The 25,964-nt window shown below is 39.0% G+C and overlaps 1 protein-coding gene across 4 annotated transcripts in view; it reads left to right on the forward strand.

The window, feature by feature from the left end:
* cacna2d1a (calcium channel, voltage-dependent, alpha 2/delta subunit 1a) overlaps window positions 1-11,086 on the forward strand; it is a 69,728-nt gene extending 58,642 nt beyond the window's left edge. For 2 of the 4 annotated variants that reach the window (XM_026209654.1, XM_026209656.1), the window contains 10 exons: window positions 467-505; window positions 1,113-1,178; window positions 4,132-4,284; window positions 5,034-5,086; window positions 5,179-5,234; window positions 5,599-5,725; window positions 5,974-6,083; window positions 6,827-6,909; window positions 7,648-7,736; window positions 8,732-11,086. In XM_026209654.1, the coding sequence (XP_026065439.1) occupies window positions 467-505; window positions 1,113-1,178; window positions 4,132-4,284; window positions 5,034-5,086; window positions 5,179-5,234; window positions 5,599-5,725; window positions 5,974-6,083; window positions 6,827-6,909; window positions 7,648-7,736; window positions 8,732-8,768 (813 nt within the window). In that variant the 3' untranslated portion in view covers window positions 8,769-11,086. The remainder of the gene's footprint in view (window positions 1-466; window positions 506-1,112; window positions 1,179-4,131; window positions 4,285-5,033; window positions 5,087-5,178; window positions 5,235-5,598; window positions 5,726-5,973; window positions 6,084-6,826; window positions 6,910-7,647; window positions 7,737-8,731) is intronic. The other 2 variants (XM_026209657.1, XM_026209655.1) reach the window with 2 other exon arrangements.
* The last annotated feature ends 14,878 nt before the right edge of the window (window positions 11,087-25,964 follow it).

Raw genomic sequence — 25,964 nt, forward strand, 5'->3', positions numbered from 1 at the left:
TAGATCTATTAGATTTATCTAAATAGTGACAGTTTGCCATTTGTATGAATTAGGTATGCAGTGATGAAAGTTATGGTTAATACTGAATAGACAATAAATGGAGGATATTTAACTCCCCCCCCCCAAATAAATGCATTTATCTAAATGCTACACAGTTGACTAAAAGCCACAGTTTGAAAAACTAATATTCATTTTGAGGTATTGTATTATATTTTTGTTGATTGATTTTAAAGCTTAATTTCAAGTGAGCATTAGATGATGCATGACAAAGGTGATCTAAATGTAAAAAAATGAGCATGCACAATTAAATACCCAATATGACTCAGCATGTCCAGTGTCCACTGATACCCATACATTTTTAAAATCTCTAATATTGCCTACAGACAAATTCATATTTGAGTTGCACACAAATATCGAAACTATATTGATTAACCAATATGAATTTGTCTGTATTTTTACTGCACAGTGTGTTGGTGAGATCTGTGGGTGCAGGAGGAGCGATGTCGTAAGATCATATTTATGTGACTACTTGTGTTAGATTTACAGAGATGTTATTTTCTATATTATATACACTACTCTTTAAAAGTTTGGAGTCAGTGAGATTATTATTTTTTTTTTTTAAGAAGTCTCTTTAATTCCATCAAGGCGGTATTCATTTGATCAAACATACAGTAAAACAGTAATATAGTGAAATGAATACAATTCAAAATAACTGTTTTCTTTTTTAGTATGTTTTAAAATGTTATTTATCTCTGTGATGGAAAAGCTGAATTTTCAGCATCACTGCTCCAGTCTTCAGTGTCACATGAGTCTAAAATGCTGATTTGCTGCTCAAGAAAGATGTTTTATTTTCACTGTTGAAAGCGGTTGCGCTTCTTCTTATTTTTTTTGTGGAAAAATGAACCCTTTTTCAGGATTCTTTGATGTATGTAAAGTTATTTGACAATAGAAATCCTTTGTAAGCATATAAATGTCTTTTATTGTCACTTTCGACCAGTTTAACGCATCCCTGCTGAGTAAAAGAATTAATTTCTTCAAATAAAAAGAAAAAAACCTTACTGACTACAAACTTTAAATTGAACTAAAACTGGTTTTCTCTTTTTCTCTCCAAGAATCTGGACTGCTTTCTTCTGGACGATGGAGGCTTCCTTGTCATGACCAATAAGGAGCTCTCTATGGTGTGTCTCTCTTCCTACGTAATCAGCAGCTCTCCGCTTTGCTTCCATTCCACATTCCCCTTCTTTGACCCCTGGAGAGCACCCACCTAACCCCACCTGCATCCCGCCGGCAACAGCAGTAGAGTAAATGTTTAAAGTTAAGCTCAGCAAGGAACACCAATCAGAGCGTAGTGTGTGTGGGATAAATCACGGCCGGAGTGTTTGGCAGCAGGCCTGAAGCCAAGAGAACCGATTGTGCCCTAGATCCCGTCTCCTCCACTCTGTGTGGGCAGACTCTCCAGGGGTCGGCTAGAACCGTTGAGAAGACCGCACATTCATTACGGCTGTTATTGCACGGGGCGCAGCAGCCGTTCTGTACACTCTAGGATTTATATCGCCTTTGGACTGACTTAAAGTCTTGTATGCACACACTCTTACATTCTTACGTGCAATACAAAGCTGGAAGTTAAGCTGCGTGTGTTCATAACTGTAACCAGAACAGGGGCAATTTTTTTAATTCCTCACACACCCGTGGTCGGTATCACACCTCAGATTTTCTGGGCGCACAGACAACTCTTTCTTGGGTTTAAATGATGGTAATTCAGTAGGCAGTCCTAATAAGATTAGAACAGGTCCTATTGGTTCCCCTGAGCACGGTGGGCTCCACACTCTTTAAACCAAGTGGCAACCTTCCGCTCCCTCTCTTGAAACCAACACGGAAGTGACTAAAACAGCAATTCATCAAATTGGCTCTAAAAGGGAGTTAATCCATGTCAAAATGCCCAACTTTACAGCATAAAAAAACATGTTTACAGACTGGTACAAAAATTATTTTAGTCTTTATAGCTATTAGGGCTGTCACTTTTGTGACATAAGTGTTCATTGAATCGATTGTAAAATTTTCCATGTCTAAAAAAAGACGTTTCCTTTTTCAACGTCAAATAACGGACGAACTTAAAGAGAGCGATGCACAAGTCAGCAATATTTCTTATTTATTGACATGAAGTTTCGTGCAGAATAACAAACAGCAACAGGAGTGCAACATCCTCGAAAAAATATATATGCAGAGGGGATGGCTGCCATTACAAAAGAAAAACATCACTGCAGGCTTCAATCCGGCTGCATTTATGATTTAGGCAATCCAGAAAGAGCATTTTTTATTCACTATATGTCCAGCTGTTGAGAAGACATGCTCCAACCACACTGATGTCCCTGGGACACTCAGGTACAGCTGCGCAAGGTGGGGGTATTACTGCCAAATTTCCACCACAAAAGCCGGTCGCTTTCAGCTTGCAATGGTCCTTTTCATAACTCTGAATATGCGCGAATGAGGCAAATTTGCGTCTACCGCACCGCGAGACCTCCAGACGCACATAAATACGTCTTTACATTGACTTAACATTGAAATCATTTGCACCAGACGCTCTATTCACGTTTGTTGTGAATGCAGCAGAGGTCGCTTTCGACGTCACTGGGTCTTGTAGGCGCGTAAAATTGCTGGTATTTTCTAACTTTCGCAACGCATACTGCGCTTTCGGAATTCTTTATTTTCTTTCTCTGCTTATTTGTGAGTGTTGTTACATCTAGATTTTTTAATTGTTTCATTATTTTAAAATTAATAGTGTACATATTTGGTTAAAATCGATTCCCTATTTTCATTTTCGAAACTTTTTTTGGTTGGTCCGATCGATTGTGCAATCGATTTTCGAACTAAAATTGACAGCCCTAATAGTTATTTCTGCCCTTCTGTGAGAGGGGTGAATTTTTTTATAACTCAGAGTTCTGCATAATTAAGGGCGTGGTCACTTGAGTGACAGGAGGATTGCCATTTGCTTTCACCGCCGTCGAGCTAGGTGGGTGTGGTTTCAGCAACCAGACGACCACCTCTGCCCTCTTTTGGCTTCAAAAATGCTCTTCGGAAATCAGTGGGTGACGTCACGAACACTACGTCCATGTTTTTATACAGTCTATGCTTTAAACACACAGCATCACCATTTAATACATAAACACATTTAGTACATTTATTTTTTAACACATTTAAGCAGTTTTAAATTGATTCCACAGAATTATGCAAATTTTCTCTAAGAATTAGTATGGAAAATATGAACAAAGTTCTGTTTTGTTTTGTTTTACTTTGTTTTGTTTTTTGTTTTGTTTTGCTTATTTTTTTGTTTTGTTTGGTTTTAATATGTTTGTTATTTTATTTATTTATTTATTTATTTATTTATTTTTGTATTGTTTTTTTTTTTTTTTTTTTTTTTTTTTACACCTTTGCTTAACCAAAAAAGAAGCTGCACTTTGTCTTCCTGCAAACTGCTCATAGTGGATGACTCGCTCTTCAGGAGCAGATGTGTATTCAGGGCTTAACTCTTTATACTGTTTGTAGCTCATCTCGGTACATCTGCAGACCAAATGGCGAATAAACAAACATTTCATTGTGGATTTAAATGATGTTAATTGAAAACAAAAATAGCTTTTGTATACTTTATTTTTCAATGGTGAATCTTCACAGTTTGTGCCTGTTGCCTTTTAAAATGCAGCTTCATGAAAGTTATTCTCTTGGGGCACGAAATTATCCCCAGGAGTATATTAAATCTGATAAAATCCTTTGGATGTTCACTTGGGATGTCGGCAAAGTTTTGTGGGTGAAATCCAGTTACTTTGGAAATAATGAAAATTTTACACGATGAGAAAAAATTCCCCAAACAGATTTCACAAAAGGGATTATCACGAGTTCATCACGTTGACCAATATAAGGCAGCTTGATTTGAAAGTGACTGTTTGAGCTGTTACAATAGATTTCTGTTTTATTTATTTTTTTGTCTAAATGTTGCAAAAATTTTGTGAACGTGATTTTTTTTTGTAGTAATTGTAATTATCCCTATATATTAACATTATAAGTTCTATATTCTATATCCAAAAGTCTATGATGCCCTCTATCTCTAAGTAATGGTGTGTTTGCGTCTGTTTTCAGATCGGACAGTTTTTCGGTATGATTGACCCCACTCTAATGAGAAATCTGATCAACGAATCCCTGTTCTCAGTCAACATAACCTACGACTACCAGGCCCTCTGTGAACCCACCACAGAATCTAAAGCTGCCGCTGGTCTCAGATCAGTCTACGTGGTGAGTTTCATCTTCTTAGAATTCATATCAGTTTCTTATGACAAAAAATAAAGTCCGTTTAACCCCAACAATTAATTATTCACAATAAAGGTCTATCCAGTAGTGGTTTGCGTGTTCTCTAAAAAGTGTTTTGCCAAAGTTATCACCTGCAAATAAGGATTTGCTTACATAGCACATTTTCACCAGACTATAAAGTTTAGTCATGCGATTAATAAACTTCATATTATTGTTCCCCATCACACTGATAAGTTATTCTCACGATACTCTCTCTGATCTTTGTGGCCTGAACGATTTCGGCCTTGTCTTACATGGTGACTAAATCTCTCACAACACAGAGAGTCAACTATGAATCATCACAAAGAGCCACTTCCTCTCTCTCTCTCTCTCGTGCTAATCAGAGCAGTTTGTGTGGCAGCTAATGGTCCCCTGACCTCATTCGTTTAGCCTTGTTTGTGGATTTATGCATGCATCTGCTGAGCTTTCGACTAATATCTCCCGTATTGTTTGGCACTGGGTCCATTCTGTCTGGCAGGGTCGTAATAGGGCTCCCTGCCAAAAAAAATCAGGATGTTTTGGTGCTTCTCAGCTCCGGATATGCAACTTGCAAAGCTAGAAAAGAATGTCTGAGAGAATAAGAGTTTAATGTGCCGACATCTCAGAGTTTATGCTGATTTTAATTGGGACGGTACATCACAAGGACATTTTAGGTGCACTGTGGATGTTCAAAACATGTTGTTTGTCCCTTTTAGCCCACCATAGCTGACATCCTGAACATTGGTTGGTGGGCTTCTGCAGCAGCCTGGTGAGTGAATAGGACTGTTTTGGAACCCAAAGACGTTCATCCTATGGACAAAAACTTCTTATTAAAAGCCATATTTCTTCCGATTTCTCCAGGTCAATATTGCAGCAGTTATTTGTCAGCATCACATTTCCTAATTTCCTTGAGGCAGGTAAGATCCCGACTTTAGTCATGTATTGCTATGAAACAATGATTAAGCCACTGCAGTTTGGCAAGACGCCTGTTTTCATTGTCGTTTGGTGTACTGCCAAAGCTACGGTGCTAATGAGTACTAATGTTGAACTCACGTGCGACCACATATTCTATTTCAGAATGTCAAAGACTATAAATGTGATCGGGGCATTGTTCATTTTGACCGTATTCTGTGTCCTTTAGGAAATGTAGATTTTTTGTATTATTCTTATTTTTATTGACTGATTGACAGTTCAGTGAGTGTTATTTAGTCACTGAAGCAACAGTAACTCAAATAAGCATTTAAATTATTGTAGTTAACAGCGATTGTGTCTTGTTCACAGCGGATCTAGATGAGGACCTGTCTGAAATACCATCTAAAGAGAGTTGCATTAAAGAGCAGACACAGTATTTCTTTGGGAACAATGAGACAACTTTTAAGGGGACTGTCGATTGTCAGAACTGCTCCAGGTGAGATTAATGTGGAACTTAATCGTGTAACAAAATGTGTTGTTGTTGTTTTTTTAAAGGGGGGGTTGTCAGTTTAATGTGATAAAGTTTCAATATAAACATATTGATTGCTTCTGACCTTTACATACGTTTATGTAGTTATATTACATTTTAATTAGTCATCACCCAGTTCTTAATGATCAAGGTGATCTTCATCTCAGGTGAATTGTGCCAGTAATATGTACATATTTTCATGTTTATGTTTTCAGGCAGTTCATAGCTGAAAAGCTTCCGAAGACAAATCTGGTGCTTATTGTTGCAGACCCGCAAATTCACTGTCATAATGGTGAAAAAGGTTTCTCCCAGGAAGAAAAGCCTTGTATCCTTCTCTCATGCTGTTTGGTTTTGAGAAACTCATTGATGATTACTGATCAGGTCACTGTCAGCGTTGCAAAGGAAATTCAGAAATAACTAGAACAAGTAGCTTTTCCAGTAAATGCATTGCGTCTGACAATTCCACAAAAAACAAGAATGTTTATCCCTCTCTCTTTCATTTTAGTTAATCAGTTTCTTCAACATCTGATTTCAGTGAACTGGAAAATTAGTTGATCAGTTCTCAGGTCATTACCCAACATGTTTATCTCATCAAATGTCTCATTTTCTTTGGAAATGTGTGACTTGTGATGGTTAAACACATTGCAAAGTTTTATTTTGACGTTAAAACTTTATTTTTGGTCCTAAATAAACCAGCACAACTTCCTTGTAGCTCTAGAAAAAAAACAGGTTTAGCTTCTGAAAAGCTAGATCACCAGCAATAGACCTGCATAAACCATGATGGACTAGCAGGTTTTTGTTTTTAAAGTCCAACACACTCTAATGTAAATTCTAAATGTAACAACATTTTAGTGAATTGGTGGCTTATTAATTCGTACAAATTATTTCGTACAATCGCATTCCTACTGTACATTTTTGTACGATCTGCTTACAGTACTAACTGTTAGGATTTTTAATCGTGTTTCAATACAAATAACATTTGACAAATTCACTGCTACCTTGGGAAACCCTTACGCTTTCAAATGATATCCGATTGTTTTGATTTGAATCCTGAACTTGTTCTCACAGCTCCAGGTCCAGATCCCTGCAAGATAGCCCAGAACCCACGCTATCGGAAAGGTCCGACACATTGCTTTGACAACAATGCAAGTGTAAGTCACCCCAACACCTCAAAATCCTGTACAACAGATTGAGACCAAACTAGAAGTCAGCATGACCTAATGTGCATCATGCCTAGATCTCACTTTTTTTTTTTTTCCTGCTCTCATTTCAGTCATTGCCTAAGATCTACCACACTGAGACTCAGTATGTGCATCATTGAGTCATGATCAGCATAAAGAATCTGATATTTCTCTCTGTGTGATAGATCTTGGTTTGGGAGAGCTTGGCTTTGTTTGACATGTTCTTATCTCACAAAACATGCATTACATGGCCTAAAGAATGTGGACACCTTTTTTTTTTTATTAACTGGCTTTGGGTGTTTCAGATATGACAGGTGCATAAAATCAAGCTTATGGTTATCCAGTCACATTTTTGAAGACGGGAAGAGTCTAGTAGGGAAGAACTTGACTGGCCTGCACAAGACATGAACCCTATTAAGCAGATTTGAAATGAATTTGAACAGGCTGAACTTCCTATTTATGTCCGTGATTTGGAATTGAAATGTTCAGCAAGTACATGTGTCCACATTCTTTTGACCAAGTAGTGTATCTTTATCTAAACGCACACCTACTTTACCTGCTCTGGATTTTTACTTACAGTATTAACGCTTTTGGGCTCTAGCACTTGTTCATGTGTTGCTTAAACTTCTGACTGTCGGACTTTTTTCTGCATGACTCTTCCTCTCTCTTTCTCTGGTGCTGTGTATTTGGCTGGATAATGTGTGTTAGGATGAGGCCATGTGTAGGAGAAATGCAGGCTCTCCACTGCGCTCCTCTCTGCTCATGTTACTGCTGCCAGTGTTCATGTGCTGTCTCGGGTCAGTCCATCTCTCTCTCTCTCTCTCTCTCTCTCTCTCTCTCTCTTTCTCTATTTATATACCTATTTATTCATTTACTTACTTACATCGATCTATCTGTCTCGTCTGCCAAATCAGAAGTCAATTCACTAAACGCTTGTCACTTTTGTTTGATGTATTTAATGTCATTCAAGTCTTCCCAAAAATATGTGCTTAAACAGCCGCTTGGCCGTTTAAATTACAGCCTCTTAAACTGCTAATGTCATGTCATACTTGACTAATTCACCAACCGTAATTAATGAATTAACAGCATATTTAATCATTAATTTAAAATAAATAAATACAAATAAAGCTTTTAGATTGATTGTAGTGGGATAAATGTTTTATGGTGTGTTTACATAATGTCACAAGGACTGTAATTTATCATATATAGTAAGCTAAATATAGTATTTATAAGTATGTGTGTGTGTGTGTGTGCATGTGTGTGTGTGTGTGTGTGTGTGTGTATTTAAAACTATGAGTTTAATTAAGTAAAAGGAAATTATAGAAAAAAGCTATGTAGTAAATAAAAACTTTGTCGTCACTCATTATAACATTGAGACCGTATTTGTATGTTTTAATATTTTTCAAAATATTTTTTAGTCAGTCGATCAATATCACAATCAAATATAATACTTATATAATTTCGTTATTTAAAATATTGTGAAAAAAAATATGCATACGGTAGTTATGAAAACGGTAAAATAAATAATAATAATAATGGTCATCGATAATAATAACCAAAACATATTTCTGTGTATTTAATATTTAGCAATATACTTTTCATTCCTTATATTTTTTCTATGGAGAAAATCAATGGGATTTTATTCCCATCTGGAATTCTAATTGTGCGCTTTATTACAAGTTTGCAAAGACATAAAGTTTTACTTCACATTATTATGGTAATTCGCACACTGTGCTCACGCCGTTAGTTCCCCAGCAGACTTATTGGCTTTCTCTTGTTGGATTGTCAACAGGAAAAGAACGAGGATTGCGGTGGAGCGTCGGGTCTGAGTCCATCAGTCGTGTCCATGGTCATGCTGCAGCTGCCGCTGCTCTGGCTTCTGATTGGACGAGGACACTGTCTCTCGTGACCTCAGCATGGAGATGCCACACCCCCTTAACGATGCCAAAACGTACCAGATCCAGCTGCACATATGATCGTTCCATCCGGACTCCCACGCTACCGCCCAGCACATGGAGGGAGAGGCTCTGACCCAAGTACAAAACCCAAGCCGCGATCACTCACAGCCTTTAAGGTCAAAGTAGGTCGGAGATGATAAATGAGCAACGACCTTTGACATTTGACCCGTGAGGTCAGACTCTCTCCACGTGAGCAACGGGTGGGGGGGCAGTCTTACCTGGGTGGGCAGACCTTGACACCTCATCGTCACTTCACAATGAAGAACGTCCTTTTTAAAACAAAAACAAAAACAAATGATCCAGTCACAACACTGCCAACCAAAGTTCCGCCCTTTACCGGTGTGATGCCTTCAACATATTTACACGGCTAATTCCTCAGTATTACAAACTGTTTATATGCGACTTTTACGGCCTCGTCACGTTTGCCCTGCTGAGATCTTTAATGGACCCCTTCGGGTCCAGTCAAAATTCAGCCTTGTTTGTGGTCTGCAGCGCATTACCGAAAAAAAGGACAAATTAGCTTGTGAACCAATGCAAAAGCCTCTTGTTTTTCCCAGTGGTCTCCACCTCTGTGCCTCGGGAATCTCGGTTTCATTTCTGACCGCTGTTTCGAGTGAACAGTCCTTCTCTCCATCGTACCCGTATTTGCTATCACACAGTGATTTTTATCCGCCCCTAGGTGCTTTTCAAACATGCACTGCTGCCAAATGTTCCCTTGTGTGTGGTCTTGCTGTACTTTGCACTTGATGCCAAGCAGGTCGTGTGGCCCTTTGGTTCTTATTTAGGGCTTTTTAAAAGGCAGCCCATTCACACCGACCTAAAAGCTCGCAAAGTTATGCGTCCTGGCTGTGAATATGAAGAGAAAACCCCGCTGTTGCATGTGTGTGTTAAGCTTCTTTTTTGTTTTTTGGTGCATTAGCTGTTTATTTTAGATTAAGTTATTTTAAATGAGCTAAGAGTTTTCTGCTGTATGTTTAATGTCGAGTTTTATGTGCTGTATTTAATGTAAGTGTGTGGATATGCAGATGCTAAAGGGTGAAAGGCATTTATGACAGTTAATATTTCCCACACTTTAATTTCATCTGGCGAACTCAGAAAGGTGGGAAGGAAATGATCTAAAGTTTACAGATATTTTGAGACACTCTTTATAAGAAATGTTGCCCCCGGTCGTGCCGTCTTTCGGGTGTACGAGTCTCTGGTGTGTCATTGTTCACTCTAATGTCAGAGGCAGAGCTCTGTCAGCCTTTCTTTCCTGTCAATGTGCCTTGACATGAATGGATTCATATAAAAATAAGTGAATTAATATCACAGTGTGCAATCTGACCCTTATCACTCATTCTGATCTTATAAAAATGAACCTTCTGTCTCATTAAAATATCCCGACTGGATCTCTTTTGCCTTTTATTTTAATAATTTTATTGATTTTACTATTATTACTACTTCTGTTGATACTTTGTTTAAGTTATATATAAAAATATGTATCGTAGTAAAAAAAAAATAGGCTAAATTTAGATAAAAATTCATTTGGAGAGATATGATAACTTACATGAATATTATGTCTGTGAAAAAGCAAAGCTTCTGTCTTTTTTTCTATTTAGTTATTAAATAATACTCAGTTATTCAACATTCAGTTATTTTTCAGTTAATTAAGTAATTTTTATTTTGAAGTGAAGGATGCCTGATGCTCATCCAATGCCCCGTATATTCAATATTGTATTGATTATGAATTATGATGATTAATTAAAAGCAAACAAATAATTTCTGCAAGTTATCAATGACCGCTGAACCTTATTTGCATTGATTTTGGTTTTGTGTATACAGGTACAGACTCATTCGGGTCTCCGTCAGCACTGATTACCATCATTGTGTTCTTTCTAATTTTAGAAGCATAGACAAACAGGAAATTAAAAGACATGAAGACCCACTACATCAAACCCGGGATGGAAAGTGAATTCTAGTGAGCAACATCACTGCTACTTCATGCATCATTTCATTTGTACACAGGAAACGGTTTTGCTAATGCACCTGAAAACAACATGACTGGACTTTGTGGATTTGGCTTGCGTTGAAAAGCCATTCTTCTCGAAATCTTTCCATGATTCATCGCTGTAATCAGGCAAGCATTCTAGAAGTGGCATGCATTAAATCAGTGTATGATAAAAATAAACAAATACCATAAAGGTAGTTAATCGGCTGTGTCAGAATGACAAATTATTGAAAGCCTCTCCAGTTCCAGATTATGCATTACGCGTGTTAATTTCCAGCACAACTAATGGTAAATTTTTTTTTTTTGTGAAATCTCGCTTGAAATCTTGCTAATGTGACCTCATCTTAACATGCACTGCCTTTTTCTTGAGGCGACAGCTGCTGAAGCAAGACGTATCCCGATCCTGACGATCCAAGCTAACCTTAACCTTCAATGTCAAAACTGATTTGGAACCAGTATTTGAAAGCTTTAAGGGTCTCCAGCTTCTGGCGGAAATTGTTTACTGGATACCTCAATAGAGGTGAAAGTGTTTTCTAGAATATCAAAAAGAGAGATGTTTAGGGGAAATATGAGATCTATTCATATTATTCCTTAGGAAATACTGAATTAGATTTAGCAACTTAGTTCTTCAGACAAGGCTTTCGTTTAACTTCCTGTAGACTGAGCTCTGATGCGGGCCACCTCAGGAGCCTCACCTTTTGGTTCTCTCTCTCGTGGTCTGTGTGGGTTTTGATCTCTGGTATTGTCTGATAGTGTGCAGTGTGTTTTAAGTAATCAGTAAGTTCCCGCTGTCTCCACTTGGCTCCTGGCTGGCTGTCTGTCTGCCTCGGTCGAGGGTTTAGGAGGACTTTTCCGTGGGCTTATTTTCAGTCCCCTTTAACTGTACAGTCATCCAGTGGTTCGCATCTGGTTTTGCTTCAGGAACCTGATTTTAAGTGATGAGCCAAATAATACCAAACGTAACCTGCATTGAATAGGCTTATAGTCTGGGTTGTATTTAAAAAAAAATAATACAATAAAATAAAAATCACCATGCATAGTTTTTGAGGGTTTTGAACAATTTGAAATTACTATCATTGGCCTTATTTAGTTAAACAGCTTCTATTAAAACGACAAATTAAATTACGCCAAGATATTTGACGTCACCTACAAACTACTTTACATAGGAAGCTTTTTCTCCTACTTTTTAAAAGCTTATATTTTGACGGACAGTCTTTTAAATGTGGCATAATATATTTTTTTTAATAATTGTAATTAAATTCAATAAAATGTATTTATTTTTTGTTTTATTTATTGAGTTACATTTTAACGATTTTTTTTTTTTGGGGGGGGGGGGTGAATGATCAACACCAAGGTATACGACATTACAACCAACTGTTTGTTCATCCCTCACAACACTGTTTTCATTCACATAAAATGGAATATGGCATTGACCTTTAGTTCCATGCAAGATTATGCTTAATAGGATTTTATTATTTGCGTTTAGCATTGTTTTTCTCTAGTCCGTGACCCTCAGATGAATGAGAACAACTGATACACTCATAAGACTTTTCTCAATCTTGATTTGCCCGATTCAGACAGTCTGTATATTTGATTATATTGATTAAAAAAGTAAAAATAATCATCGAAGGCAGAAATTATTAAGAAAGCCCACTCTTTGTAATCCTGGAACTGTCTAAAATTCACATTCAAGTATACTGAGAATAAAAACGTCATCATCAATGTGAGTGTTGCTGTGTCCTGCCTGTTTTGACCATGACAGATTTCTGTTTTTCTTCTCTTCCAAAATCCCTTTTTTACTTGTATTTGTCCTGGTGCCAAAACATTTTTCCCCATGTATGTCAGAGGGAAGTTGGGAGTCTGCAGTTTCTCTGCTCTCATGTGACATTCTTCTGTCATCAGCGAGAACTCGGACCGAGCCAACCACAACACGGCCCACAAATCGCCGAAAGCCATCGATATTTTCACACAATGTTATCTAACCGCCATCGCTTTTCTATGTCTCCATCGCCACATGCGCTCGCTCACTCGCTCTGCTTGTCTTACTCTGATTTGACATTGAAGGCTTCAGTAGCGTTTCACCTTGAGTTTGAATGTGAAACCAGCAGCGTTCAGATATACTGGGCTGTTCGTGCATTTATTACCAATATTAAATGGTCTCCTTCTGTGATGTGTGATATACTATGAGAATGTTAAAGCTCACATATGGTTCTTCAGTTTCAAATAAGTTCATTTACAGTTCCCACAGTGATTTTGTTTAATTGAAAAGCTCGTTTATATTTGCGAAACAGCTGGGAGAAGCCTTAAAAGGACACGTACGATATAAAACTACATATTTTACAGACTGGAGGGAGGAAATAAGCTGTAATATTAACGGCTGAGACATTATTAAAGCTGTCAGTCTTCTAATGCTGCCTGCTTAAAGGGAGAAATGTCAAATATTTTGTGGACTATAAAGCAGTACCATAAATATTTGATTGTGCATCGGATTTGGTGTGAAAAAAAGGGGACTTAGTGTCGGTGAGCAGGCATGAGATGGAGGAGATTAGGCTGATATTGTAGGTCATTTTTTTTAAAGTTTTCCAAGAGCAAAGCAGTTTAGTGCGAGGTTCCAGCAATATAGCAATTGTATTTCTATTGATAATTGCTTTAATCTAATAATATATATATAAATATAATACAAATTTAAATATAAATGTGCTGTCTGGCACTAGCAAAATCATGGATGGACATTTATAGAATGAATTTATATGTGATTTTCAGAGTAATATTTAAGGGACCAGTTTAAAATGCAATGTGCATATCCATAGGGACTCTTCAGAAATGCTCTCAGGATTTAAGGTAATTTAATTAATTAAATTATATTTAATAATTGCATTTTTTTTATTCAATTTTCATTTATAAATTAAATATGTATAAATTCATAAATTACATTTTAATTTGCTGCCTGGTATTCTATTGTTCCCAATTTTTTTCTATTATTGTTATTATCCTTTTTTTTTTTTTTTTTTTTTTGGACATTCTTCGACTCTACAAGGCCTTGTTTCACAACGCACTAGACATGGTGGCTCTCGAATGGAACGTGTCTTTGTTTTTCCTCCCTTGTCACCACGTCGACCCTGAACTCATAAACAAAAGTGCACAGTGCACAGTAAAATCTAAACATGCTCACTGTGCACATATTTCAACTGGACATAATTCACAAGTGCCATCCACAGCCATGTTCTATCTCCTTCCAGGGATTTTGACAACAACATGGTTTAGCTGTATTAAAACGGCATGTTTCCTCTTGAAACATTCTAGCTGTTGCACATTCGATGTGCATTTTTCAAGTCCAAAACATCTTAGTGGTTGCAGCCAAATCAGTCTGACTAGCATGCAAGAACACCATGTCTGTGGCACTTTGCTCCAGCAGAGATATTAGCCTAAAGTGTATTTTTTAAAGGTTTGAAGTTGGTTTGTCGGCATTTATGGGGACTAAAAAAGTAGCAAAGGACCAAACCTCAAGATTCTTGCGAGCGGTATTTCTAGGTTAGTGGTTGAATTTCGGCGGGGTTAAATCTTTAATGCCAAACAATTATTTTTGAATAAACTGTTGTTTGTATGTTGATCTCTTCTGGTTATTAGATGGGAGGCCACTTTATTTCCATTATAAAGGCTCCACTGATGCTTCATGGAATGACAGTGGTTGCTATTTTTCCAGAACGCCTCCAGACAGATTCCGGATATCCAAGAAAACAGCTGTCTGTTTCACAGCACGTTTTAGGAAATTTCAGCACCCCTTATTGCATGAGTTAGTGTCTACTTTGTGTTAATAGTATCTAGCATTAGTTTTACTTGGCAAAATGTTACAGTCTAGTTGAACTGAATTAAAGGTTGTGTGCTTCCAGTCACATTTGTCATGCTTCTGTCTTCATTGTAACCCTAACCCACTAGAAACTAAAACTGGTTGAATTTGAATCCATCATGGTGCATCATTTACTGTATTTTCTATATTAAGTGTTTTTCATTTTTTTATAGCTCAATATTAGTCAATATTATCTTATTGTTACTGCAACAGGAGTTTATTTAATGGTAATTAATAAAATTGAAAAATAATAGTTTGCTTGTAAATTCACATGCATAGTCAATACATATTTACATTCTTTCAGGTTTTTCATTTTGGAAATATGGCAAGTGCCAATAAAATATATTAGGCTGCAAATTGCACAATGTGTTGCGGTAATGAGAGAAATCAGTAAAAAATCTATTCAAAATTTTATTTCCGAGTTTCCACATAACTGTGCATGACTGTTAATAATCACTTTGCAAAAATATGAAAATGTGTTCGCTTGGCGAGCGCAATTTCACCAAGTACACCAGGAACATGTCTTACTTGGCAAAATCACGGCGACCGTGTTAGCTTTATTTGAAAGCAATATTTGAAAGCAACATTTCGTGAGAATCACCCATGAGCTGGCTGGTACACATGCACTGCAGAGGATGTAGAGGAACTTCCAGGTGCTGTAAACAATTTCTCTCCTGCAGTCATTTCTAGAGAAAAACCACTACAATCAGGAATGTTTAGATGCCAAGTCTTTCTTCTGGGTGGGTCGTTGGAAATAAAAAGATTGCTTTTTAGATATTCTTCTTATTCATGCCCACTCCCCTACACACGCACACACACACATGGGTGGTTCATACCAGCAGCTGTAAACTCCACAGGCCCCCTGAACTGTGCGACTGACTCACCTGCGACTCATTTGAGACACGCGTTCTGAAAGCGGGAGTCTGGTAGCGCTCTTGCTTTTCATGTCCTTTCATGTCCAGCTGTCTGTTGTGAAAGTGATTTGGCCGCCGCACGCAGCACAGCCAAACACAATAACTTCTCACAGATGTGTGTAATGTCCGGCTGAACCCCACCACCAAGCCAAAAGGAGGGAAAGAGAGGGGAAGCAAAGTTTTCAACCATCACTGAAACTACAGATGCTCTAATGCTGTATAAAGGCTGTCTCAAAACTTAGTGTGCTGGCTAGATAATTGCTAATGGCTAATTAGGAAACAATCTTATTAAACATCACCTTAACCTTAACCTCTTCAATGAATGAGCCACCAAAAGAACAAAACATAACATTTTTGCAGCAGCTTGTAGCTAAGTTAAAGGTATACTCCACCCCAAAATGAACATTAATCACTTACCCTCATGTCGTTCCAAACTCGTAAAAGATCCGTTCGTCTTCAGAACACAATTTACGATTATTTGGATGAAAACCGGCTTGTGACTATACCATATACCGCCAAGTAAGTTGCACTGTCAAGGTCCAGAAAAGTAGGAAAGACGTCATCAGAGTAGTCCATCTGGCATTAGTGGTTTAGCCATAATGTTATGAAGTGACGAGAATACTTTTTGTAATTGAAGAAAACAAAAATAACGACTTTATTCAACAATTTGTCTCCTCTGTCTCTCCCCACATCACTGTAGCGCCATTTTGGAAAACACCTGCTGAACACAAACTTCGTACGCTCTTCTCTGTCAGTCGCGCCACAAGGACACGTTTTTCTATGTCTATTTACGCTTTGATCTGAAAGAAAACAGGGCATCCTTGTGTCACGGCTGACACAGAAGAGCATACACAGTTTGCGTTCAGCGGATCTTCTCCAATGTGGTATAAGGGATGTACAGAGGAGATGAATTGTTGAATAAAGTCATTATTTTAGTTTTCTTCTGGTACAAAAAGTATTCTCATTACTTCATGATGTTACGGTTGAACCACTGATGGCAGATGGACTGTTCTGACGATGCTTTTCTTTTCTGGATCTTGTCAGTGTTATTTACTTGGCAGTCTACGGGACAGTCTCAAGCCTCCCTGTTTTCATCCAAAATATCTTAAATTGTGTTCGGCAGAAGTACAAAGCTTTTACAGGTTTGAAACAACATGGGGGTAAGTGATTAATGACAACATTTTCATTTTGGGTAGAAGTATCCCTTTTTTAATTTGTTAATCACATTATTGGCTAAAATAATATGTTTATCAATTCCACCAGTTGTTTCAGTATTTTGTATTATGCATCTGAAGACACTGCATGGGATACTGTTTCCCACAAGGCAACATGCTCCATGTTACGGTTGTTTCACACATAGGGCCCTATTTTAACGATCTGAAACGCAAGTGTCAAAGCGCGAATCGCAAGTAACTTTGTGGGCGGGTCTCGGCGCTGTTGCTATTTTCCCGGCGGGATAAATGGCTCTTGCGCCCGGCGCAAATCTAAAATGGGTTGGTCTGAAGTAGCTTCATTATTCATAGGTGTGGTTTGGGCGTAACGTGAAATAAACCAATCAGAGCGTCATCCAACATTCCCTTTAAAAGCAGGTGCGCAAGTTCCATTATGGATTGCTATTATTATGGCGTATTTACCAGGCGCACGCCAAGAGCGGTTCACAGCCAAGGAGACTGATGTTCTTGTAAGAGCAGTGAAAGACAGAGAAGTTGTGTTGTATGGGGATGGGAGAAACCCACCCAAAATTGCGTCGGTTAAACAGGCGTGGGAGGAAATAGCCACAATTGTTTCATCGATTTTTTTCCTGGTTCTTGACGGACAAACATATTTGTCAGATGTCCTTACATAGCCTATATGTCTTGCCACTTAATTACTACAATTAGCCTGAATAATTTGTAAGCTAGATTTATGCCTATTTTTTCACATCTTCGTGGCACACCACAATGATTTCCGTCATCTCATGTGTTAATATTTTTTTTTAGTGTAACAGTTTATGATTTGCAAAAATAACTGTTGCATCTGTGTAGATTACATGAGCAAAGTGTATGCGCGTTGTGCACTCTATACATTATGGTCAAGCATGCGCCCTTAAAATAGCATAATGAACAACGCGCAACGCGCCACTGACTTTAGACTAGGTTTTTTCTGGTCAGTGGCGCAATTGTTTAATGGAACAGCAAAATAGCACCAGGGATTGTTTGCGCCGGAACACGCCTCCTTTTTTGCGCTGAACCGCCCAGGGAGCGCAAGTTCATTCACTAGTTTAGCGACGTGCTTCTGTGGAGGGAAAAGCGCGCTTTGCGCGGGTGCAAAATAGGAATGACACATGCGTCGGTGTACAAAGTCAATTGCGCTGGGTGCAAGATAGGGCCCATAATCCCTCTGCGGTTCGTATGCGTTGCATATTTTTTTACACACCCATGTTAACGGATTCCAGCGTTCACACTGCATGCGGTTGCGGTCCATTAGTGCGTTCCAGGATCAGTTTACGTACCGAGTCTATTTTTGCTGTGCTGCATGCGCTGAATTAAAGTGACAGCGCATTGCTCGCGGTAAAAATGAACATGGATTGACACGGAAATTTGGTCATTTCACAATAAATGTATACTAATTAAAGACTGTGTTTCACACGCAACACATGGGTTTTGGCTAGATTTAAAACAAGAAAAAGAGCAACTTTAGAGAAACAAGGCAACATAATATATGCACTTTTATAGAGGCAGAAAAACGTATTTAAGACCCGTTGGGTTGAGTGTAATAAAGATTTAAATGCAAAAGGCACGAGAGTCGACTGTTTCTGTCAGTGGTGAGTTTTAATTTTAAATGTTTGTGATAGCCTAACAAGAAAAGTAGGCTAATGTTGTGTTCAATGTGTTGCAGCTTGTTTCAGCAACTTATTATAAATCCCAGCAGTCAAATGCATGAGTAATACGTTGTTTATATTTGAATTTAAATATGTTTTACATGATTTGATATCAAAATAATGGACAAATGTTATGTTTTGTGGCTTAAACAGCCGCGGATGAGTAGCGGATGGCAAACGCGTCCTGTGTAAATGCACATCAAGTCCGTGCTGCTTCAGCACCACATACGTAACGCACACGGACTGCATATGCACTGCAGATGGATTATGTGTGAAACAGGCATTACATTTCATCTTTAAACACGTGAGTGAACTGGAAGCAGGGAATAGTAATATAACATTTTTATATGTGCATATAAGGCGGCATCCATGTAATAACATAAATAAATAAGAAAATTTAAATTCAAAATGTTGTGGCATAATATTTTATAATGTACTACAGTACTGAAGTATTAATATCTGCCACCTAACTACTATTTACATTTAGCCTATTGCTAAAAAAATACAGTTACTTAAGTGAAAATAGGATTTATCATTATTTGCACTTAGTGTAACTAGAATACAGTATATCGCTTTTTCCACTTAGTGTAACTGGTAAATATAAAATAATATCATTGTTCAGTTAAAGACAGCTCAGTGCTGATTCAGCTTTATTTAATATGTAAATTTCATTAATTATGGAATAAGTTCAACTGTGCAATACAGCATTGTTTACTAATATGAATTTCCATTAGTCATTGTGGCAAATTTGTGTTTGACTAGCTGAACTCTATGTGAAACCTGCACTGGGGATTTGCATGAAATTCCTGTAAATTCTATTGAAATTACTACAAAGATTTCACTTTTGAAAATTTGTTAAACAATGTTAACCGTCACCCTTATATTATACTTCTTTGCTGGTGCGTTGTGCTCAAAGTTCAACCAAAATGTGGTCTCTTAGAAGGTAGTTTGTGTGTGTGTATGCAGCTCTTCTGTTGGGATCTGCAGGTGTGGGATGGAGTCTGTGTAGAATCAGCGTTTCTGAACACAACCTCTTGACTCACAATAACACAATGTGTTTTGTAGCAGGAAGCACTGATTGCGATAATGATCTTGTGACATGATACGGTTATTAAAAGTGTCTGCACGATGTGAGATGCCCAGCAGCTGCCTGAGTGTTTAATCTCTCTGTGCTTTATGTTTCAGCTGAGGAGTCACTCTGCCCTGGGGATGGTTTATTTATGCACACAGATGCTCTTTTATCCTGGTTCAAGTTCTGCATCTCGGTGGCATCTTCTCTTGGTGTTCAAGCAACTGGATTCAATGTTTGTGACAGATGGGGCACTGCTGTATGAGTGTTTTCTGTGTCCTTGACACTGTCACTCTGGTCTTTGCTCAACCTGGATTTAGCTGACCCATTGCTACCCCCAAAAATGTAACTTAGGCATTTTGTGCACTAAGGATTCCAGACAGACCTGGACTGATATAACATAACACAAGGAAGTAGAAGACAGAAGTCTGGAATCAGTTTACTCATTTGAATGCCACTTCTCTTGTCGAAAGAGCAGCCCAAAACATGGTTTATCACAAAAGAGGGTTCTCAAATACTGACCTAGTCCTGCCAGACTTCTCCTCCAGACTTTAAATGGTCATTTCCCATTTGCTAGGATCTACTTGCCAAAGCGTTAAGGGAGAGGAACATCTGTTGGTCTTCATCATCCATCCAAGTTCCCATCCCAACAAAAGTCCAGGTATGCAGCGTTGAAAAAAGAGGCTCTTTGGAGCTCACATTTTATTTGCTGGGGTTGCTCGTTTACCTTGACCCCTACCATCACACCAGTCCAGATAGATTTGCAGAGATTAGCAACTACGGTTAGCGTTATTTGCTGAGGAAAAGACAAACAAGAGGATCCGCTGGGAAGTTTGTTGCTCGTTGGAGATAAGTGCTGGCTAATTGGTCACTGAGCCCATGAGAACAAGCCAACTGACTGCCACTGAGAAGATATAAACTCTCCACAATGCCAGAAGACACACTGTTTGTCAGCCAAAAACAGCTTCAACTGCATCATGGTGCTAGCAATGGAAGACCATAGGTTTGATTCTCAGGGAACATACAGTTAACACACTGCCTTGAACACACTGTAAACTGCTGTGGGTAAATGTATAGTGATGCACCAATTCACCGGAAAACCAGACTTGAAGCACTGAGACCACCAGACTTGGGATAAACAGACTTTCCTTCAACGCTGCTCGTACAACATAAAAGTACACACAAATGGTGAACATGTAACAATATATAAACATTACGTTAAGTGATTATATATAAGTCATGCTGCCTTTAATTGGTTTGCCTTGAAAACTTTTTTAAGAACCAATTCTCACTATTAACTACTATGCATTTTACTTGCATTAGTAATTATGTGTAATTATCCTTATTCTGCATGACCATATTTTCGATCCCTTATTCCAACCCTATACCTAACAACTACCTTACTATTAACTAATTTATTGATACAAAAGTCATACTTAATAGTAAGTTGATAGTGATATTTGGGCCTTATAATATAGTGTAACTAAAATAACATATAAGTAGGCTTCGACAAATCTCAAAATAAAATGTTGACTGTTGTAAAGCTCGCTTTTAACAAACTTTTTAACAAACTATTTTAAACAGAAACCCTTCAGTATATTATATCACAAATATGATATACATGTAGTGTTTGTGTGTGCACAATTAGGAAATGCAAAAGTAAACTGAATTTGAAGCCACTTTGAATTTTGATTACAATATATATTACCAGTTATATTTGTAGTTTCCATTTATATTTTTGGCCATGATTTTATACAGTATTTTATCTTTTTATTCGGTGAGACTAACAATAAAAATCTGTTTGTAGGCCTTCAGCTTTACACCCTTATGTCCAAGCACACGTTTTCTGGTGGAGGCCAGTGTATTTGAAAGGCGAGGGGGTCAAACTGCGGTCCAGGTAATTTGCTGCCTTTTAAACTGAAGTCCAGCACCCAGACCTGCATGAGAGGCTTTTGAAAGCTGTGGGACATCTATTAACACCTGTCTCCTGCTTTCTTCTGTCGCCTGCTCTCTCCCTCTGTGTTCTCTTTTCCTAGCTAATAACTCCACTTAAGACAACGCAGCCACTCAGAGTCCAGTCAGGAGCGGTCTTAGCGGGGTGCTGGGGTGGCCGTGTGTCTGGAAGGGTAAAGCAATTTATTTGGGCTTATTCCCTCACACGTGGAGCCGCTTAGTAAGCAATGAGGTGCCAGACAACCTCACAGCTGCCACAGCACCAGGGCTCCAGCCCTCCACCCTTTCCAGGCCAGGGCAGGGTCTTTTCTTTGGGCTTGATTTCAAAACTATAAACCGGGAACTGGAAGACAATAGTAAGCAAAGGGGATTGAATCAGTCCACCCATACTGATCTGATTTAGTTTCTATCAAGCATTTTCATTGGATCTGTACTGATCCATTCATTACTTCTCATTACTACTAATAATTTTGTTTTGGACACGTTTTAAGTTGGCAACTTTGGTAACATTTTATTTTGATGGTCCCTTTTGGACATTCTGTCGACAATAATAATGATACATGTCTACTAGCTCTCATCAGAGTATTAGTGGACGGTTCGATCTGATAACTCTTTATTGTCATAGTCTCCCAACAGACATTCTACTGACTATAAGTAACTTTGCAAGTACATCAGCTTAATCTAACCCTAACCTTACCAGTCTTCTAACACTCTACTAATACTCTAATGAGAGTTAGTAGACATGTAGGTGCAACGTTACTTATAGTGAACAGTTTTATAGTTTTAGAAATCAAAATAGTTTAAAAAGTTGACGGTTGAATTTTGAATTTAGAAACAGTTCAGAAATATTGATGACTCTTCTTGCACTACAAGTGTTTGTAAAATAAAATGTTTCCTAAACTGAGGATGCACCTCCTTGTAATATCACCTGCCTCCAACTAACAAGTAACGAATCATAACAAATAAGGTGAGATGTAACTAAACTAGATTTGGGTACCGGCCTTCATTATGTCTCACTGCAACTTCCTGTTTCAATAGATAATGAGTCAGTTCTTTAAGATACATGATGTGATAAGCATTGGTAAAGACCTGTTTTGATCCATTTGAGACCAGAGGACAAACTTATGCAAGAAAGAGAAGATACCTCAGAAATATATCCTGGAAATTCCTTACTGAGCCATGACGATGAAAAAAATTATCCTACTAACATTGTTTAATCCATTGTTCAGTTTATTTTTGCTTCAGTGTAATTTGTATGTATCTATTACATTGTTATCTGGGGAAAGTGCAGGCCATACCAATATAATCTGTGGCCGGTCGCAAGCGCGCCAGATTTAAGAAACCTGCTCATTTGTAATTGGATTTATGTGCAGGAATGTTTTTCCAAGGCGAGACTTGTGAAATAGCATGCCATCTGCTCCCTATTAGAGTGTGGGACCTACGCTCACTACACAACAAGCAAGGAAAGCCCCAGACGTGTAGATGCATAGTGCTGGAGGGCTGCTTTATCACTGCACAAGGGAGAACTGTGGTTCTAGCACATGGATACCATGAATCGCTGTTCAATCGCTGCGTCTTCTCGGCTAGGTCTGTCCTCCTCCCTCTCAGAATGCATTTGTTCTTAAAATCTCTGAACTATTTTCAGTGAAAAACTCTTACCTTTCCATTGTCATATTCCTTCTAAACTTTATTTCCGTTACACATGTATCATTGTTTTATTTCTAGTTGTATTTTTTTATCAGTTCTTGCTAAAAGGCATACATCACTATTAATATCACTTACATGTATTACAAAACACCTAATTATTAAACTTGATATATATATATGTATATATCCCATCTTTTGCACTGATATTCTAACATAAGGGGCAGGGAGAAACAGTGACAATGAGATAAGGCTCTTTCTTAATTGGCAAGAAAGAGTGGGGGCAAGGAGGCAGTTACTTTTACAAGCTAAGGTCAAAGGACACAGAAAGGAGATTATTCTAGCGATTAGGCCCCTCGATGAGGGTTAAACCATTTCCCACAAGGGAATGGTACTTGTGCATGTGTGTATGTACGTGTGAAAGTGGATACAGCAGGATGACAGACCCTAGCCTTGGAGAATAAGTTTTCCCCTCAAGTCACTAGTGTGATGACCCACCCTTTCCTCTCGCTAATTTCAGAGCGAGTCCATATTGCAAGATTTATGTCATATTGGTGTGTATTTGTGTATATGTAAAATAAAATTAGAGACAAAGCCCACTGCACTAAATATAAATAAGTGTTTGATTATGAAACTTAATGGTCGAGCATATATATTCAGAGGTTATCTGTCATTTACCAAATAATAATAAATAAAAAAAACTGTCTGTCATTTTGTCAGAAACCAAGATGGTTTGATTAGTGCAAGTCAACAGTTTTTTTTACAAGTGGTAATGTGACAATGATATGATGACTGGAAATCCCAGAGCTCTGGAGAGTTAAACAGGGGAGGACATCAATGGGAGATCAGGGGAGATGGAGGTGGATGTGAGCTGAGTCCCACACTCTCTGGCTCGCTCAGAACCATTAGTCCACAGCTGGAATGTCCAAGGGAACAAAGGGGGTTGGTAGCTGAGCATGCACTAGAATGGGGTGAGGCCAGTGGTACCTTGTTAAAGGGAGTTCTGTGCATACTCGGCCCAGGGAAAGAAACGGTTCCAGCTGTGCTGGTCTTCTTGGCAGTATGCCCGGAGGTACCGTCCGAGTTCTTGGATCTTCTGCTCAGTCTGGCCATTAGTCTGCAGATGGTACCCAGAGGATAAGTTAACCATCACCCCTAAGAGATGGAAGAAGGCTTTCCATACCCTGGATATGAATTGGGGACCCCGGTCTGACACAATATCTTCAGGTAGGCCAAAGTTGTGGAAGACATGGCTGAATAGATGTTCTGCAGTTTCCAGGACAGTTGGTAGAGAATTGATCCACAACTACTAAGATGCATGTGTTACCTTCAGAGTTGGGCAGGTCAGTGACGAAGTCACTTCCAGATGTGAACAGGGACTTCGAAGAGCAGGTAGGGGTAACAACTTGCCTGCCAGGAGCTGACGTGGAGTGGAAGACTTGGCACAGACAGTGGATTTACCTGATGAGATCCTGGGACCAGTACCAAGCTTGGAGGAGCGAGATGGTCTGTTGGCTGCCTGGATGTCCAGAGCCGGTATGCTGTGAACTGAGCCAAAAAGGGATTGCCGCTGGGACCGGGGAACATAAATCCTCCCTTCTGGGACTCCCAGTGGAGCAGGTTCGTGCTGGGTAGCAGCTCTGATGTCCTCGTCCGTTAACCACATGATGGAGCTGACAATCATGGCTGGATTCTTTTAGAGCGAGCTTGATTGCTAACAGCTCCCTGTTCCCAATGTCGTAATTCTGCTCTGCTGGGGGCAGTTTCCTGGAATAGTAAGCGCAAGGCTGGAAGCAGGGAGGCTCACCGAACTGCTGGTATAGCATGGCTCCGATGCCGGTGGTGGAGGCATCCACTTCAACCACAAACGGGAACTCAGTATTCAGGTGGCGAAGGATGGGAGCCGTGCTAAAGGCCTTCAGGTTCTTCAGGTCTTGGAATGCTTCCTGGGTGGTGGAAGTCCAGGAGAGGGACTTGAGCTTACCTCTAAGGAGAGAGGTCAGTGGGTGCAGTATGTGGACTTGAAAAAAACATTCATAGAAGTTAGCAAATCCTAAGAACCTCTGGAGTTCCTTCACAGATTGTGGAACTGCCAATCCCTGATTGTGGATACCTTCCCCAGGTCCATCTGGATACCTTCAGTGCTGGTTACACCCAAGGAACTGCACCATGGAGCAATGGAACTCACACTTTTCCAGCTTTAGGAAGAGATGGTGTTGTCTGAGCTTCTGGAGGATCTGCGCACGTGGTGGCGATGTTCGGCAAGGTTCCGGGAATAGATTAGGATGTAAACTATGACTGACTTGAAGAAATTCCCAGAACACCTCGTTCATGAAACCTTGGAAGATAGAGGGGGCGTTGGCGAGTCCATATGGCATGATATAGTACTTGTAGTGACCAGAAGGAGTAATGAAGGCTGTTTTCCATTCATCCCCATTGCAGATTCGAACGAGGTTATAAGGGCTCCGCAGGTCCAGCTTGGAGAATATGTGTGCTCCATGGAGTTTCTCTCCATGGCAGGGCTGGCAGGGACCAGGGGAAGTGGATACGGCAGCTTGATTGTCTGTGAATTCAGGACTCTATAATCAATGCAAGGCCTCAAGTCCCCATCCTTCTTGCCCACGAAGAAGAAACTGGAGGCAGCCGGTGACCTGGATGGTCGAATGAATCCCTTGGGACCCATGGGGATCTAAGGACATAAGAATGAATAGGTTAGTGGAAAATGGTCGGACACCAGTTCACCTTAGTGAACAGTAGACCGGACATTGGAGTACTGAGGTGAAGGTGTCTTTA

This window comes from Carassius auratus, chromosome 29 (genome assembly GCF_003368295.1).
Source record: "Carassius auratus strain Wakin chromosome 29, ASM336829v1, whole genome shotgun sequence".
Taxonomy (NCBI): domain Eukaryota; kingdom Metazoa; phylum Chordata; class Actinopteri; order Cypriniformes; family Cyprinidae; genus Carassius; species Carassius auratus.